Genomic DNA, 19,100 nt, shown 5'->3' with positions numbered 1-19,100 from the left:
AATTCACCTTGGTCTTAAAAACAATACCCTTAAAATCAATGTTCTTTTTCATTCATGATGCAGATATAGTCAACCCATGAGCAGAAAGGCTTGCATAGTTACATTAGTTTTAAATACGTGATAAGAAATCCAGTGTGTAGTGTGTAGAGTCATGATCCATGTGTCCTTGATCTGTATTTTGGATGATTCTATATGTCCTACTTGTTGACTATGTCTGCCACATTAAGTCCACCAAATAAAGCAACTCTACCAAGACATTTGGAACAGAAAATATAGAGCATTTTGAAATGAAATCCTGATCAAAAATAATGCAGACAGCACTTTACACTGCAGCCATGTGATAAAATGATGACAAGGGGTTATAATTTTAAACAAAAGAGGAAATTATTAAAAAACAACATGTAATGACAAATGCTAAACCAGCAAATATATTGCTATCACTTATGGGACTATAAAGGTAATATAAGACTTAAGTATAGGTTACTGGGTAATGGGGGTCTAAGGACTCAGGATGATAATAGGTGAACATATAAAGCTAAACGATTCAGGGCCTTGGATTTAATAATTTGGTCTCAGCCCGTAAAGGAATAGTTACACAAGGGCAAAATTAAATAGTTATGTGGTGACTGTAACAGTGTGTTCTAAAAACAGTGAGGTATTACTAGTTGATGATAAAATAACATTTAGGCTATAAGCACAACTCCTGCATGAGGTGTCTTTAAAGTCAAAATGAGTAATAAGTGTAAAATAACACTGACATTACTCTTCTCTCATGTCCTCAGAATCCCATTTTATTGTATGTTTAATACTTATTTCAATCAAAGCTGTGAGATTTCTGTGTAACAACTATGAATCATAGCTACAATGTGCTGAACTACCGTTTTCTATTTCCAATTCTCTGTACTTAACTTTTCCTGGTCAATAACATGTATCACATTTCATACTTCAACCTAAATGTCTCTATTTACCTTGGGTTATTCACAACTTTTTACTTTACACAAAATGAACTGATGATCTGGATAAAAACTTATAGTAAGGGCACCTTAACTTCAGCCACACCTTAAGATAAGAGAGTGAAAATATGTTTATCAGTACATTCTGCTCTCCCCTTTTTCTCAGACAATGGATGATCAGATGAAAGGCAAGGAATACAGCGACGAGAGACAAGGAAAGGGGAGCAAAGGTATTTTTGATACTGCATAACCCCTGTGATGAATCTACAGGTATTAGTTAAATATAATATTCTGTGTATATTTGTAACAACTGTGAGAGTATTCATGCTTTTTGTTTATCTCAGACGTGAAAACAAGCCCGGCTCACTCCACCATGGCCCTGGTTGACGAGGCCGCAGATGAGGACGACCCGTGGGACATGCCTGAGTTGAAGGACACCGGGATCCCGTGGTCAGGTGAAGACTAACTACATGTTACATTATTACTTGTTCAAGTACAGTATAGTCTTATCGTTGTGTTATTAAAGGAGTCAGCCCTGATTAGATATACTGTAGCTATGCTGTGTACATGGTCAGTGAGTAATACATTTACACCCCTGATGATTGATAACATGTAGCTTACTGTAGATATAATAATCAGTCCCACATTGCAGTGTTACACAACCGCACAGAAGCCAAGTCGAGTCATTAGATTGTGTGGATCCCCCAGTAGCACTTTTAGCTGTATCTTATTAATCAATAATCTCTATCATATGTTTTAAATAAAAGTAAATCTCTGTAGAGATATACTGTAACTTTGTCATTAAAGGATCTATTGACAAGTGTGAACATTTCTTTGTTTAACAATGAAATGTTTTCATGAGCGCAGATCTTCCAGTCAATCATTTATCTTTCACCTTGACAAGAAAACAAATCAATGTTACCACAGTGATTATATATGATTATTAGGGGTCAAAAATAAAAACTGACATTATCTAGACAATTAAGCCTGAGAGACAACTGAGTCTGTGCAAATGTAGTAAGTTAACAGTGACTTCATCTTACAGTCACTGTCACCTTAAAACGCCATATTATACGGCAATCTGTTGCAGAAACGATAAGATAAGATAAGATAAGATTGCAATACTAACTGTATGTGAATATATAAGTTGTACATTTTATATAATCTATATCTTATGATTTAATTTTAGCTTTTTTGCTAAATTGGTGCACGTATAAAATGTATAACACACAGTTTTCTTTTCTGTTAACAGCCTAATGATGTACTTATACCAAAATGAAACCATAATTTCTGGTGTTAGTTATTCTACTACATTAAATGAGTTTTTTCTGCAGTGAAAATAACCTCATTGGAAAAAGCTTGTTGTATGATGATAAATCAAAAATATGTTGTTCCTGTTACTGTTCCATGTTTCATTCTCTTGATGTCTGTGTTTCAGCTCTGGACACAAAGGGGAAGGTGATGCGAGTAGTGGTGTCAGTTGGGAAGCTGATCATGCTGCTGGGCTTCCTCTACATGTTCATCTGTTCTCTGGACATCCTTAGCTCAGCTTTCCAGCTAGTTGGAGGTAAAGACACTGTTGATTATCTAAAACAATCTGCAACTGTAATGAAAAATAAATCTTTTAAGCAGTTGCGGTCTGCTTTTTCAGCACAAACTAATCAGTTATTCAGAAGGAGAGGGCCTGATTATTAAGGTGCTTCCTCCCATACTGCTTTTGTAATCTTGGTACCACAAGCAGGCTTGTATACTGTGGGGCCCATGTTCTAGAGGGGTAATTGGGCCCTGTGGGCTGCACACACGGGACAGCAAATAAAGGAGAGAAATTGTTTCTTTCTCCAGTTCTTTATTATACACAAGTTGCAGCATTTTGGACAAGCTGAAGAGCATTGGGGCTCTTATTAGAGCAGCATGATAAGGAGTTGTAATACTTTTCTGCATAACAATATATGTTAATGGAGTGCTTTCTCATAATATAACAAAGAGGAAGCATTTAATAGGTGAATGAAATAGGACTCAGCACTGGACCTTATAGATCTCCAGGTGTAACTTTGGGGTACATTAACATAGACAACTGAGAGCAGTTCCTGTGTTGCCAATAACTCTTTGAGTCTCTGTGATAGGATTGAATAATTAGAGAAGTCTTCTATAGGAAGCATTTGGGATAACTGTTTTTCTTACAGTATTTCTCAATTGCTTAAACACTAAACCTTATTGTCTGAACCAAATTCTTAGCGGCCTGAACCCATGTATTGAATCAGTCACTCTTTTGGCAAAATCATAAGCACTTTGCACCTGTAGACACAACTTGCAAACACATTCTCACTCACTAAAACACATGTTGCACTTTGATGCACTTGTGTTGCATAATGGTAAGCACAGGGAGCAAATGTTAAACACATTTGAAGCACAGGAGTCACAGCTTAAACACAACCACTCAGAACTGATAACACTTGTGGCCAATTATGTGAGGAAACCAATTTAAGCCAGTTCAGAGAGCACTGGTTGTTGAAGGTTGTACAATGGATAGAAATAATCTGAGAGGCAGAAGAAGAGTGCGTGTAAGAGGTGGTCGAGGAGGAAGAGGGTGGGAGCAAAATCGAGAAAAACAAAGAACAGTAACTTCTGATGAAATCCGAGCTACTGTGATATACCATGTTCTTCTCATTTATATATGCTGTCACTTTATTTTTACTATATACAGGTGCTACATTCAAAGGATTTTTTATTTTTTTGCTAAATTAATTTAGCCTACTGTGAACAATAAACATTATTTCTACAGCTTTGTGTCCTGAGCATTGTGTTTTCAATTTTTTGATGCAGTGTGTAATGACTGCTCAGTTTGGTTTTAATTTTGATTGACCTGACAACATTGTTTGAGTTTTGCAGGAAGAGTCAGAGGTTTGGTGAATGTAGTTTGAAATTTGGGTTTTGTGCTTATAGTGTTGAGGAAAGCGTGGTGGATGTCGAAAAATGAGTTTTAGCAATTGAGAAACACTGTAATGTGCATTCTTCTGTGTTCACCTTGTCCAGGTAAAGCAGCAGGTGACATCTTTCAGGATAACTCAGTTCTGGGCAACCCTCTGGCTGGTCTGGTCATCGGTGTTCTGGTCACCCTGCTGGTCCAGAGCTCATCTACTTCCTCTTCTATTGTTGTCAGCATGGTCTCCTCTGGCTGTAAGTGCAGTCCTACACATCACAAACATACACACACGTACACGTACACACACACGTACACGTACACACACACGTACACACACACACACACACACACATGCATGCACACACACACACACACACACACACACACACACACACACACACACACACACACACACACACACACACACACACACACACACCTATTCACAGAATACAGATGCATGAATGATGATAAGGTTGGAGGTGTGAAGTACTCAAAGGATTGTTGATGAATGAACCTTGTGTGCTCTGGCAGTGCTCTCGGTCCAGCTAGCTGTTCCCATCATCATGGGCACCAACATCGGCACCTCTGTCACAAACACACTGGTCGCGATGACACAGGCTGGTGAACGCAGCACCTTTCGCAGGTAAGGTCAATGTTTTTTTTCTCAGTGACATTTATGTTTGTTGAATTTAAGAAATTCAACTGTATCATCGTCTCACCCTGAAAATAATATTTTTATCACTGTGACAGCAAAAAAAATGTGCTGACACGGCAATCATTTTCTAAAAGACTTGGTCTCGAATTGGAGACAAACTCTTAAACAAGCTGCATCAGCTCTGGGACAGCCCTGGAAATGTGATCAGCATTCAAGTAACAAAACCAGACTTTCATCACAGTCTGTGATAGAAAATGTAACAAATAGACTCAGCTTTGATGTATTAGAAATACAGACTTCATTTGTTTCCTCCTTTCACACGCACACAGGGCTTTTGCAGGCGCCACAGTGCACGACTTCTTCAACTGGCTCTCTGTACTGGTGTTGCTGCCTCTGGAGGTTGCCACTGGTTATCTGTATGAGGTCACCAAGCTCATTATCGACTCCTTCCAAATCGAGAGCGGAGAGGCTCCAGACTTGTTAAATGTGATCACTGATGTGCTCACTGAGTCAATTATAGAGGTACCAACTTATTCCTAATGATAATGTTGTTGCATGTGCAAACTGACTTCTAAGAAATGTAGCACATGAACTGGAGAAGTGGACATTTCTTCTCTGGAGGCTGAATGTAGCTCTTTGTAATTAAGATGGTTTTTACTCCCTTCATTTGTGAATTGACTTTACATTGAAGCACATTCTCTCCTATATCTCTCTGACGTAGTTGGATAAGTCTGTCATTAGTGGAATCGCCACCGGAGACCCTGCAGCGAGAAATAAGAGTCTTGTCAAGAGATGGTGCAAAACCTACACCAACACAGTAAGAGCAAAACATTTCGTTCTTGTATAGCTAATTTCGGAAACATTAATGGAAATCTTAATGATCAAACTTTTCCTGTCTTACAGACCTTGATGAACGTAACAGTTCCAGGTCCAGAGAACTGCACATCACCATCAGACTGCTGGGATGATGGCAACAACACCATCACACTGGCGAATGTTTCACAAACCTTCAATATTGAGAAATGTAAGACCAGTATTCAGAAGATTCACACTTCACAGTCTGACAAATGAAATCTTATACAAATGAAAATCTACCCTACTTATAATGTAGAACGCCTACATAATGCAAAAATAAAAGGTTATAACCAGGCAGATCAACTTCACATTCTTTAACTTATGTATTATGGTCTCTTTTAATTCAGTTTAAAAATGCTTTGACCCAATAGCTGTTTTTAGAAAAAAAATGTAAGTATCTGGCAAAGACATCAAACAGTTTTTTTGAAAGATAAAATGTATGAATGTACACTGATGTTACTCCCCCAAACTTTCCAGTTCTTTGAAATAAAATCTAAATATGAAGCCCATGCGGAAGTGTTATAATCTACAATTCATCGAGATCCGCTTGAGGCTGGCTGCAGAAACACGAGAAACATATACACCAATTCAAAAAAGATGATCTTTGCAGCATTAATAAACATGTAGCCCCTGTAGCTTTAAAACAAAAACAATAGAAGTCATCTTTAAAGTATGTGTCTGTCTGTTTTTGTACATGCAGGTACACATCTGTTCGTGAACGTAAATCTACCTGACCTGGCAGTAGGTCTGATCTTGCTGGCTCTCTCTCTGCTGGTTCTCTGCTCCTGTCTCATTCTGATTGTCAAACTGCTTAACTCCATGCTAAAGGGACAGGTGGCTGGAGTCATCAAGAAGATCCTCAACACTGGTGAGCAGCATTGAAAACACACAAGAATGAAGAACATATAGATGCAATTAATGTCAATGCTATTTCATATGTTCGCAAAGCATGAATGTTGTTTTTATATTTGTTACTTTTTGTGTTTGCAGATTTCCCATTTCCGTTTGGCTGGGTCACAGGTTACATTGCCATTTTAGTTGGAGCAGGCATGACCTTCATAGTGCAGAGCAGCTCGGTTTTCACTTCTGCTATAACTCCACTTGTTGGTGAGGTCAACCATCCATTACTCTAACTAAAAAACATCTCTTTTTTTTCTTTTCAGAAATCTATGTATCATTTTGTCTGCAAAAGTGTACACACACTTTCTCATGAAAAGAAAAGTTAAATTCAGTTAAGAAAGATCACACTTATTTTACTAGCTTATTGTTATTTATTTGTGCTATATATGTAATCAGTCAGGCTTGAAGATCATAAATGTTACAAATGTCCTTGTAAAAAAGGAACATAAGCATATAGCTGAAGAGACATTGTTAGTGAAAATGTGTACAGTATTTTAAGCAGTGTCCTGTCTGTCTGAATAGGTATTGGTGTCATCAGCATAGAAAGAGCATACCCATTGTCTTTGGGTTCCAACATTGGCACAACCACCACAGCCATCCTGGCAGCAATGGCTAGTCCAGGAGACACATTGGCTAATGCTCTACAGGTTAGTAACTCACACAAAAAGAATGTGCACACATGTAGAGTAACTACTTTTGAGTAGGTCTTTTGTGAATTTATTCTGATTTGTTTGGGTTTTTAACGGCATAGGATGCAGTTTTTTTTCACGATTTGTACCTTATCATTTGTAACATAGTTGTTCTATATTAAACAGTGAAATAACTTCAGTTTATAGGGCTATACAGGGACAACAAAATCCAAATTAAAATCTTTTAACTGATACCATTTAACCATCAGATGGCCCATTAGGTAAATCAGTGATAAAAACAGTAGTTCCTTAATATCTAATTCCAACGGGATTTTTTCTTGTATTCAAGAAAGTTCGGCTCCTGGCCTCGACCATTTGCTGCGTCTTCCCCACTCTCAAGCTCCTCACATTTCCTGTCTCTTTTCAGCTGTCCATCAATGAGGCTAAAATGCCTCTACCAAAAATATATATACCTTTAAAAATTTTGTTCCAATAGAAATCAGATCCATTAATTTAACCAGAGCCAATAATATCTAATTTATTTAATGCCTATGTGATAATATGTAATAAAATCTGACATGCGTCAAAACATTTCAGTTCTTAATTTGTTCTATTTTTAACAATTTCTATAGATTGCCCTTGTGCACTTCCTGTTCAACATCTCTGGCATCCTTCTATGGTATCCAATACCCTTAACCCGCATACCTATCAGACTGGCTAAAGGCCTTGGCAACATCACGGCCTCCTACCGCTGGTTTGCTGCAGTCTACATTATCTGCTGCTTCTTTGTTTTACCGCTCCTTGTCTTCAGCCTGTCGTTGGCAGGTTGGGAGGTTCTTGTAGGTGTAGCTGTACCTCTGCTTGTCATGTTGATAGTCATCATCATCATCAACATTCTGCAGAAAAAGAGGCCTGGATGTCTGCCTGAAGCGCTGCAATCCTGGGACTTCCTCCCTCTCTGGGCTCACTCGCTGGCTCCATGGGACAAAGTGGTTGGTGTAATGATGGCCAAATGCTGCTGCTGTTGTAAATGTTGCCAGATTTCTGCTGATGACCAAGAACACACAGAGAAAGAATCAGCAGACAACAAGAAGAGACCGTGCACAGAGGTGTATGATAACCCTGCCATGAGTGCTGAGAAGGAGGTGGAGGATGAGATAAAGATAGAGCTGCAGATTTTGAAAAATTCCCGTCTGTGAGATTTAGTACATCAATGTTTATGTGTGACAATGTGTATATGGTGCAAAGATATGTTTGTCATGGTTTGTCATTTGTAAATCACAATATAACAATGTATTGTTATATTGCTCTATTAACTGCGGACAATGAGAAAAATGTAGAATACAGACAATTTTGATGTTATATTTATCTAACTTAAGCTCTAAAAGGCTAACCAAACAGCCACTTAGAAATCCTTCTAGATCTATCACGATCAGACTTTCCTAATTACGGATAATACGATGATAAGTTACAAAAATTATTAGGTAAAAATTAAGTTTATATGAAATAATGTTGCACTAAGTACCTGACAGTTGTCATGAACAGTTATTGAAAGCGCACTATGATGCAAATATGAAGCTGCATTTTTCAAGCTCATGCAGTTGGGCACTTGCTGAAGATGTCATGGCGTTAAGGCACTTAAAGCTCCAGTGACGAGTTTTGAGATGGTGAAGAAAAAGGCTGAAAGCACTATTCATGCATTTTGAATAAGAAAGTGCCGGGCAGTGATTAATGTCAATTAACTGACTCATGTACAGGAAAAAACAGAAAAGATAAAAGATGTATCATTTTGTCCACAGGTGTCACCAAAATCAACAGTCTAGAAGTTCCTCACACGAGCTGTAAAGCGCATATACAGTCATTAATGACCAGACCTACACATAATCTGCTAAGCAGGTTACAATCGACAGACTCAGACTTTTCCGTGTTTCTATCAGGTTTTAGCTTTTCTTGTTTTTTATTTCTTGTAGGGGAAAATTGATTTCTTACCTGTGTATGAAAGACACATTGAAATTCACAACACATCGTTTTAAGGTGTAAACAAACATTTTGTAATTCAAAAAGATTATTGTATTCAAAGAATATAATTAAAAAATAGATGACTGTGCATCTGACTGATTTTTAAGATACTGATGCTTAATCTTGAGTAATAAATATTGAGTTGTATACTGTGTTGTTCAAAAGATGTGAACATATAAAATGAAAAGACTAGAAATGAGGGATTCTAATAACTTTTTCTCTTCCCCCCCTTTAGAAACCACTCGGGTCAGCATTCCAAATATCACTTCATTAACCCTACCTTTAATAGAAGCTAAAATAGGAGAGCATTTATTGCTCTTTATCAGCCTTATCTGAGGACTTTTTTTCTGAGAAATGACGGTGGAGGGGACTTATCAGGAAAGACAGTTTAGAGTCTACTTTAGTTTAGTTTACTTATTTCCCAGTAGTTTCCAACCTTTTTTTTGACTTGTGACCACCTTAAATATTGGGAGTTTGGATTTGGCCCAAACACTAAATTAGTTAGTTTTGGATGCCTTTAAATTGTTAGCAGCTCAACTGAAGACATGTGACAGAGCCAGTGAGTCATTGAGACCTTTTATACAGTCTATGATTGTGACTCATTCTTAGCAGATACAAAGTATGCAGGTATGCAGTATGCAGGTGTTTTCGCGTTTGGGCTGGCGCAAACAACCGGGGCTCTTCCATGTCAACCAGTCAAAATCACAAACTGTAAGTTACTTTTAAATTTAGTCACAATTATATCTGTTCTTGTGTGGAATATTGGGCCAAACAGCATGTGAACGCAGTTTCATTGCAGACATGTTTGGTTAGCTGTAGCATGCTATGAGGCTAACGGTCAATTGGACAGGCCACACAGACAATGCACAGAATAAATGGCTTTCACATGTTTGACACATTCTTTTCTCTATCTCTTAGCAATTGTATCTCTCAAAAAGTAAAGCTCAATGTACTTCTTGCATTACTGATTGTACCAAGTTATTTATTGAACTGGGTGGCAACCCCAGATACAACATAAACTGTATTAGCTTGTTAAGACTTTAGTGATTGGCCTCAAAAGTGCTGTCAAAAGCACAAGGTCACTGTGGATCAGGACCTGTGGTGAAAATTATTGTTTTTCTTGTTCCAAAACCTATTTTAATTCAGTGATGTGTTAATGTACATGTGGCATAGTTCTGCAATGATCTGGTGCAGTCACCTCTTGGACTCTATTTTACAAAGCAATTAGTGACCTGATAATCTCCTCTGCTCGTTCTGTTAATGATTAAGCAGCAACTTAGTGCAGCCTTCAACTTGTTACATGGTCCCCTCAGCACGTGACATAGAGTAGAAATCTCACACTCTTGATCTTAGGTGTTGTGGTTGTTATACCATAACCTTTATTCAATTTTTGGTTTAATTTGTCACAATTAAACCACTTTACTCTGTCTTTCACCGTGTGGTGATATAGTCTCTATTCTCACCTAGTGTAATATGCTCTACAGTTTAAATTATCCTCATGATTTTTTCGTTATTTGGATACAAAAAAAAAGTTTTGAAAAGTAAAGCTGTGAAAGGTTTTCTTTTCGATCATTTAACTGCTGAATTTTGTTTGAAATGTAGCAGTAATTTATAGATAACCATTTCCAGCATGGGCTAAAATCAAAACTTGTGTATACACTGATTTATTTTTGGCTTTATTTCTTAACAAAGCAAATGCCTGCAGAGTTGAGTTTAGATGAGTGTGAGGTTTTTCTGCAGTTGTACAAGCAGAGAGAAAACTCCTTTCCACAACATTTTTTGTTTCATTCCTTCATCACTTTCTCGTCTTTCAGGATCATCCATTTCAGGGTTTTGAAAAAAAAATTTTTTTTTCAAAGAGTATTTAGCTCAGATAGTATAAGTTTTACAGTTTAAGCCAAATTTCAGCCCTCACTTGTGGATTTAAAACGTTGCATTATCTTTTCAGAAATGTTCTACTGGTCATCATTGCCATCCAGTGGCATATATGAGAAGTGCAGTGGCACCAAATCAAAGCCATATGAGACAACCAAATACTCAGTATGGGAGACAAGGAGACAGCTGGTGATGATGTCATTTATAGAATTCATTTGTGCATGTTTGTGTTATCTGGACAAGTTATATTCATCCACTATAAAATAGCGGAATTTTAGCTTCTTTGTTCTGTTTTTGTGTGAGCATTAAGTAATCATTGAGCTCTGAGGGTTTTATAGAGACGTTGTTGTGGTTCCTGGGCAGCAGACATTACAATTCTGGATACAGACTTAAATCAAAAATGGCAGCTTGCCTACTGCCTGTATAGCAGTCGAAACTTTGGACCCAGGTTAAATAAGTTTTTTACTGAGCAGCTGATTAAATGCTCTGCCATCTGAATGTTTAGAAGAAGAACAAAAAACTAGTCATTAATTTCAGGGGTGTGAGTGGATGTGAATGCAACTGTTGCCTCCCTACAGTTATGGACTTCAAAGCAGTGACGGGGGCTGATTATTGAGAATAATCCCTCCTAATTTAAATAAATAATAAGATCCAACACTATTTACTATGTACGTTAAGTTACATAAGTACAGAGAGAGAGAGAGAGTAGATCAAACATTACTGGCCACATATGAAATTTAAATGTTTTAAATGTTTGCTGTATGTTTTTGTTGATTGCTACTGTTCTGGTTTTTACTTTGTTTTTAACTCTGTAAAGCACTTTGAATTGTTCTTGTATGAATGGTGCTTTATAAATAAACTTGCCTTGCCTTACAGCTGAATGTTTAGGTAACCATAAAAGGCAAAAACATTAATAGCACCAGGGTTAACAATTAACACATATTAAGACACAGGTAGACAAAAAACATTTGGAAAATAATTTATTATTTTCAAACCCAGAGGCAATTTGTGGTTACAGTCATTTCAGATAACCCATGTGCATTTCGCACACTGTACACTACAACTATCAATGCATTTCCACTAAACTACAGTTCTACATCCACTACTTACAAGAACTTCTACTTATAGCTAAAGTAACAGTAAAGCACAATATAAAAACATCAACATATTAAAAAACAACAAATCTGCACTTGTAGCACCATTTATAAAACAATACCATAGAGTGGAGAATAATTTATCAATGTGTGGGCTACTTCATACTTCACAGGCTTGCGTTTCCATGTGCCTTTTTCTATCTGCCTGCAGGAGGCCTTTTTCATTTAGGACCGCTAAATTTGGTCACTTGTGCAAGCGTTTGTGCTTCAGATGTGCTCCACCTAACACCAAAACATGGGCCAAACCCATTATTTGCCATTTTATTTGTTACAATAGTCTGCTCCTTGTCTGGATTCAGAGGGGGGTAGTTGTTTTAAAAAAATAAGACAGAGAAAACAGTTCTTGTATAGATTTTTTTTAAAGGCTTCAGAACTTAGACGTTGACGGGTCCATAGTAGGCGGTGTACGCTGCAACAATTCCTTGAGTGTCAGCCATCTCGTCACAGGCCATGTTTGTCTCACACACCTCACTCAGTCTGGAAAGCAAAGCAGAGGAAATTAGTTAGAAGGCTTTTAAATACTCAGTGTTTTCACAGATGTGAATAACATCATGCTTATAGTTCTGAATTATGAATCAAAGAATCCAGAATAAAACTTGAACCATTTCATCTGTAGAGTGAACTTCTAAATTAATTTCAGCCATTCACTGAACAAAAAATACTTTCTAAAATAACAGTTATGTACTGGTGAGTAAAGCTGTATCTATAAAAGAAAAAAAACTACCTTTCCATCTGCAGCAGGGTGAGGTCTCCAGCTGGGGCCTGTCTTCTTCTCCTCAGGAGAATAGACGCAAGGTCTCTCTTCACTAACACCTGAGCCTCTGTGGTTGCTATAATGACAAAATCAGACACATAAGTTAAGCTCTTTGCACAAAAGTTTTTAAAGCAATGCTGAATAGCATGCTAAGATTGTTGTGGTAACAATAACAGTACATACCCTCAACACTGGCTGATTCTGATGAAGAGGAAGAGGATGAAGATGAAGATGAAGAGGAGGAATCGGAGGCAGAAGAGTCGGACTCAGAAGACTCAGATGACTCGGATGATTCAGAGGAGGAGGAAGAAGAGGCTGATGAGTCTGAGCCTGAGTCGGAATCAGACGCTGAAGAGTCTGAAGACGAGTTGGACTCGGAGGAAGAAGAAGACTCAGAGGATGATTCGGCGGCAGCAGTTGCTGGGTCAGCGGTTGCATCATCAGCCGCTGTGTCAGCTTCAGGGTCCACGATCACATCTGGCTCCACAGCTGAGAATCACATTAAGATACCACCTTGTCATTCATACTGTAGCTGCTTACAGTGATCAAGATAACATAGGATTCACAGCCATGCTGAATTTGTCCTTACCTCCCATGGACATGGACCAGCACACTGTCAGAAGAGCAGAGATGAGGAGGAGAGTCAGAGTCTTCATGATGCCTTTTTAGTTGGTCTCTTGCTGTAGACTAGTTTTTGTCTTGAAGCTTTCTCTTCGAAGCTTTCCTTCAGTGGTTCACTCTGTTCCTTTCCCCAAATACGAGATCATTATATACTGTAGTCCTCCTCCTTTGTCAGGCCAGACCCACACAATGATATAATCCTCTGATTGGCTGGGGACTCAAATGTCAACTTTCCACTTCCACTTGTCATGAAGGCTCAAATAAACACCCACGCACCTCTGGCACAGTGTCTGAACAACTCAATCACCCGCATACAAACTTACACGACCACAAAAATTCCTGGCATTCAACTGTACGTACAGTGCATTTATACAAACTTTTGTGTGTATGTACATATCTAAACTTTTAAGTAGCATTAAAGCCAGTCCAAGTCCAAGAGACCACTTTCACTCTAGGGGATTCCCCCTTACACACAAAAATATACACATACATTTTCTAGCTTTAAATTGAAAGATATAACTTATGACCTGTTGAATAAATATCAAATTGAACTGTCTAATTGATATCCTAAAAAAGGGTTGTCGCTCTTGCTTTTGGATAAACCGAGACGTGTTTTTCTCCTATTTTCTCCAAAAGAAATGCAATATTTTCACTGTCAATCATTTTCTGAGGTCAAACCAAATCATTTTTATACTTGACTTGCTTACCAATCCTGTACATCCCCTTTAAGCTCCTCTCAATCCTCACCCCTCATCAGTGGAGTATAAATAATTCTACAAAACCCCCAAAAGTCCATACAAGTGTGTTTCTGATCTCTATAAAATACCCATAAGATATGATTGGATTTTAATCAGGGAGACTCGTCGCAGGGTTGCCTCTTTAACGCTCGGTGTTGCCAGCTCTGTTGTTGCTGTTATGCTACCGTACTCCTTGCCCCAGATGTGATCTCCCTCCTCCACAAACCCCTAAACTACAGCCTCAGCTGACCACAAGCTACTAATCGAGTGCCACGAAACAGCAGTGAGCCTCGTTATGCGACAGAGCTTAATTAGAGTGTTGCTGAGTCCCAGCAGAACCGCAGTCAGTCACTATTTACAGATCCAGCTCCGGGCCCGATCCAGGCACGGCCACGGCTTACCAACGCCAACCAACTACCCAAATGCACAGCTCCACTTGATGTATTTTAGCATATATACAGCTAAATATAGGTAGCCCCCATGTGCTGGATGCACAGCGATATGCATGCGGGTTTGGATGCAGCGCACTGTTTGTGCGAACGAGTTTGCGAGTGGCTTCAGCTGTGGTTTATCATAAAAAACGCAGCTCGCATTATAAACCTAAAGCATTCTGCAGCTTAAACACTGTCCTGATATCCAACCATTTATGCAAACGTATCACTTCACTCATATAAATATAAATCTCACAGGGCCCCACAATGGCTTTAACTGTCATGTAGTGAGAAATTTAGTGCTGCTGCAGAGTGACCTCTGTGTCCTTCGTGTTTCATAGTCTTGTGTTATTCCTGGTTTCAGGGATTTGTCTTGGACCATGTGCTGTGTAATTTCAATGTCTGGTCCAGTGTCCATTTTTGTGGATGCATTGCGTGGGGGACAGAGTTAGAGAAAAGAAATGCCGCAAGGTCCCTGAACAGCTATGACAAAAAACAGTGCCTGGATCACTTCTCTTTTGGATCGGATTGTGATTGCGTTTTGGCTTCGGGTCATTAAATCTGGAGAGTGAGTAATGTCTCTACTGTTGTTATGGGTGCACACGATGCCTGTTTGTTCCACAGAAAGTGAAAAACTTTGATGTACAGGTGTATGCATATACAATTAAGATAAGCATTTAGGACAATCTGTCCAAAAGGCTTAAAATATTTCTAGATTTTTTTTAAATGTCAACTTTCAACAACTCTGCTTTTTTGGTATTATTGTTTCAGTTTTTTCATGTTCTGCTGCTTGTTTACAGTTTGTCTTCAAGTTCATCCTTTTGTTTGTTTACATTTTGAAGAGTTATTTTTAGTTTAGGTACACAGTGACAGAGCACCATAGATCTTGTATATCAAGGCTCAAACCAGAATTCACCTTAACCTTTCAACAAATTGTTTTCTGAAACACCTTCATCAAGAAATATGAAGGATAGATAAGTTTAAACTGAAGGATTATGATTAAGCACAGTGGTTAACTGATGAGTTTCCGATATAATGCCCAAAGATCTTTTTTATTTTGACCCGGCCTACTTTGCTCCTCTCATGTAAAACACATGGAATAAAACATCTTAAAATGTTAGAGTTACATGTCTTTTTAAACCATGACCACTCTGCTTGTGGATTCTCTTCACTCACAGAGAACATTCTGTGTTGGTAGGTAAAGGTTTATGGAACCTGAAGTTCACAGATTTTAGTTAAAATGCTACAAAACAGCAACGTAGTGATATTTATTTTAACTGACTTTGCTCAAAGTATGTAAATGAAAGCCAATTTTAAACCAACTAAATTGGGAGACACCTCATGAGTCCATGCCTTTTGTTTGGACAAACAGATCTGTGTAAAGTACAGTAAATTTGTCTGTAGATTTTTGCATTCCTTCCTTCCTTTTGCTTTATAAAATGTTAATACAATAAATCTCTTTGTAGGTTACTCTTCTATTAGAGAGTTGCATCAGCCTGAAGAAAAAAAAGGTAACACTTATACTACTGTATGTGTATTTGTTTCAGTCAGTGCTTGAAGTTTTTTATAATAACTTAGGACCTGCCCACCTTCATTAAACCATCTGCTAAAAACCTTCAATTTATTTTCGATTCAGTTCTTACTTTTAAGTCACAGGTGGAAAACATGGTGAAGAACCATTTCTTTCAGTTTGGAAGCATTTCAAAGTTAAAACCCATCCTTTCTCAGAATAACCTAGAAAAAGTAATCCATGCTTTTGTCTCTTCCCTTCTTGACTATTGTAACTCCCTGTATACTGGGATCAGTCCCGGGATTGTCCCGCCTGCAACTGCTCTAGAACACTGCATCCAGGCTTCCCATCTTAGCTTCCCTCTCTCCCTACAAGCCATTGATTTTGTAGACTATTTTCCTACCTGTGTGTTTGAGTTTAAAGCTTGCACTGTTTTATTCTTATGATGCCAAGAACGACCAATTTTGGACTGCAGTGTAAAAATGAATAACTACTCATCTATCCTGATTGACAGGTTGCTATTTTAATGACTTGCCAAACACAGTGTAGGCCTCACTGAAGGAATAACCTACTTTATGGTGCCTTATAATTTAAGTAGGACCATAATTTAAGAAATAAGTATCCAGCTTCATTGGAAAAGACTTGAAGCAAGTGATTGAGACCATAAAGACAAAATAAATCAAGTGAAGACAAGGGTTGTTTTCTCATAGACATGTATACAAATGGTCTTACTCTACAACTGGATCTTACAAAGTAGACGGTTAATATTCTTTTTTTAATATTTATCTTAAACCATAAATTTCTCTCCTAATTACTTATATTTTTAACACATATACATAAAAATGTTTATTTTACAGCATAAGCTGATTTACAGAAAATTAATTGGAAAGTATAATGTGACTGTTAAATTAATTTATTACTGGTTTTTAAACCAATATGTTACTTTGTAAAACAAATAAACTGACTATGAGTATGATACTGATTTATGGTTGTTGTTCCAAAACTTGTACTGTCCATCAATATAATTTCCTTTCAAATACATGATGATCTTTTGGAAAGAAAAACAGGGAAAAAGCACACTTGTTAGAAACCAAATGCTTATCACCCACAGTAAACTTATTGCGTACTTATGAGAGACTCTTCTTACATAGAGACCGGATAGAGTTGACGATTTATGAGGTTTCCGTAGGACAGTAAGGGCAAAGTTACTGCTCAATTTAGACCAGCAGGACTGTGAGTTCTCCAGGATTTACTTGTGTTTTGGAGAACACAGGCTGTACTTAGGTTTTGTTTGAGGAGAGGATGAAATAGTAGAGTTGCTTTACATGAGACAACCCATAAAAGAGAGGCTTGTTTTCTTCTCAGTGGGTGCGGAAGTGTTCACATCATTCACCCAGTAAAGACGTACCACACTGTGAGAAAACACTTACTTCAAAAACCTTACTAAAGGAAAAGTATGTAACTACTAAAGCAGTTAACTCCAAAGCCATGAATCCTGTTCTATACCATCATCATTTGTAATGTGACTGTTTTTGGAGGATTAAGTATCTTTTTTGAAGTTCAGAAAAACAATCCAGTTTTGTCTGTTTTGACATTTGTTTGCGTAATTATGCAATTTCTAGCCCACCTATTTGGAGGGACTTTTTAGCTAGAGAATTGTATTAACACAAAGAGAAATTAAATCCTATTCGATAAATCAAAGTTAGTTCAAAATGTAAAAGTTGGAGATTCATGTTTTGTTTTTTTAACTGGACAGGAAGTGGAGATAAATAGTTAAGGATCCTTCAGCTGATTTTTTCATGTATCTTCTCTGGGTCACTCAGGCAGCAGGCTAAGCAAGCTAACCCAGACATTCCTCTCCCCCAGAATGTGATTTCCATTTTCAATAGGTTATATAATCCTTTGAGAAAGCTCTTGGTCAATCCTGGGCTTGCCCTCGTCACACTTCCAAGGAAAACTTCCAAAAGGGAGGCGAAGATGGCATCCCTTTCCTATCCAAATCTTTGCTTCCATGACCCCAAAGTCAGAGCCCTCATAGCCACTGAGTACCTGCATGTTATTTCCCCCTCTGGTTTTTGAAGTTACCACCATAAAAAGCACAACACCAAGTCCACATTTTCTAGGTCTGTTCAGCAACCACTCCCTCCATCTAATTGAACTTTTATCATCACTTGACAGCTCTGCTCCTCTCCACTCATGAGCCTTGACCTCTGGTGTAGGGTGTTCTGGATCGGACAGGTTCTCTCTCACTATCTTTCCATTCCTCCATTGGTCTACACCCAGTAGATCTGTGGAGCCCTAGGCGGCTCAAGAACTTCAACCATACTCCTGTGCTCGACTTCACAAACATTCTGAGAATCTTCTCAGAATATTTGAAAACACATTCCCACTTGTGCAGTAGCCTCTTCACATGCTGATAGTAAAAGGCTTTACCTGGTCAAGCTGCTAAGGTATATTTATGACTGCCCAAGTATATTTGCTAACAATTAAGCCCAAGCATTTTGCTCATTACAATCTTTTTTAAAACATTGATTGTGGTGTGACGTGTCATGTTAAATATGAACATTCTTATGCAGTTGTTTTGTGTTGTGCAGCTTGTTGCTGCCAATGTTATTCTGTACTCTCTTAGCTTTGCTCTGTCATTAAAATCAAGCCTCTCTGAATGGTGCTCACCTCTCGTGTGCATAGAATTGCGAGAGAACCCGACCGGGTTTTCTAGTCGTAAAATATCTTAATGTTGTATTCCTTTTTATTTCTGGTGATATTGCATTGTTGTGATGCCTTGGAGATGGGAGCACAAACATGATCACTGCAGGATCCATTCTGTGTAGTTATGAACTCACTGTCATTCAATGTTTGGAGCACATTTCTCTTATCATACAATCTTTCCAATATTTCCTCCTCTGCTGGAGAAACTCTTAAGCCTCTTCAAATTCCTCATTATTCTTAACAGATTTGCTCCTGATGAGCTCTCTCAAAGGCTAAGGTGCTTTGAAAATAACTTTTATCTTTGTCAGGATCTAGTCTTAACTTTAAGGAGAAATTCTAAGAGTATACTTTTTGTCACCAAGAGAAACTCTG

The 19,100-nt window shown here is 38.0% G+C and overlaps 2 protein-coding genes across 2 annotated transcripts; one reads left to right on the top strand and one right to left on the bottom strand.

The window, feature by feature from the left end:
* The first annotated feature begins 1,122 nt into the window (after positions 1 to 1,122).
* Positions 1,123 to 18,393, top strand: LOC117815547 (sodium-dependent phosphate transport protein 2B-like). The gene is made up of 13 exons (XM_034687312.1): positions 1,123 to 1,183; positions 1,298 to 1,408; positions 2,392 to 2,520; positions 3,987 to 4,130; positions 4,411 to 4,522; positions 4,864 to 5,056; positions 5,256 to 5,351; positions 5,438 to 5,558; positions 6,090 to 6,257; positions 6,380 to 6,496; positions 6,812 to 6,936; positions 15,976 to 16,020; positions 18,198 to 18,393. The coding sequence occupies exons 1-13, from the start codon at positions 1,123 to 1,125 to the stop codon at positions 18,303 to 18,305; spliced, it is 1,530 nt and encodes a 509-aa protein (XP_034543203.1). The 3' UTR covers positions 18,306 to 18,393.
* Positions 11,780 to 14,965, bottom strand: bglapl (bone gamma-carboxyglutamate (gla) protein, like). Its single transcript, XM_034687073.1, has 4 exons — positions 13,310 to 14,965; positions 12,904 to 13,209; positions 12,691 to 12,796; positions 11,780 to 12,443 (listed from the first exon to the last, which is right to left on the bottom strand). The coding sequence occupies exons 1-4, from the start codon at positions 13,374 to 13,376 to the stop codon at positions 12,341 to 12,343; spliced, it is 582 nt and encodes a 193-aa protein (XP_034542964.1). The 5' UTR covers positions 13,377 to 14,965; the 3' UTR covers positions 11,780 to 12,340.
* Positions 18,394 to 19,100: the final 707 nt, after the last annotated feature.

Source organism: Notolabrus celidotus, chromosome 7 (genome assembly GCF_009762535.1).
Source record: "Notolabrus celidotus isolate fNotCel1 chromosome 7, fNotCel1.pri, whole genome shotgun sequence".
NCBI lineage: Eukaryota > Metazoa > Chordata > Actinopteri > Labriformes > Labridae > Notolabrus > Notolabrus celidotus.
This window is presented reverse-complemented; position numbering and strand designations above follow the sequence as displayed.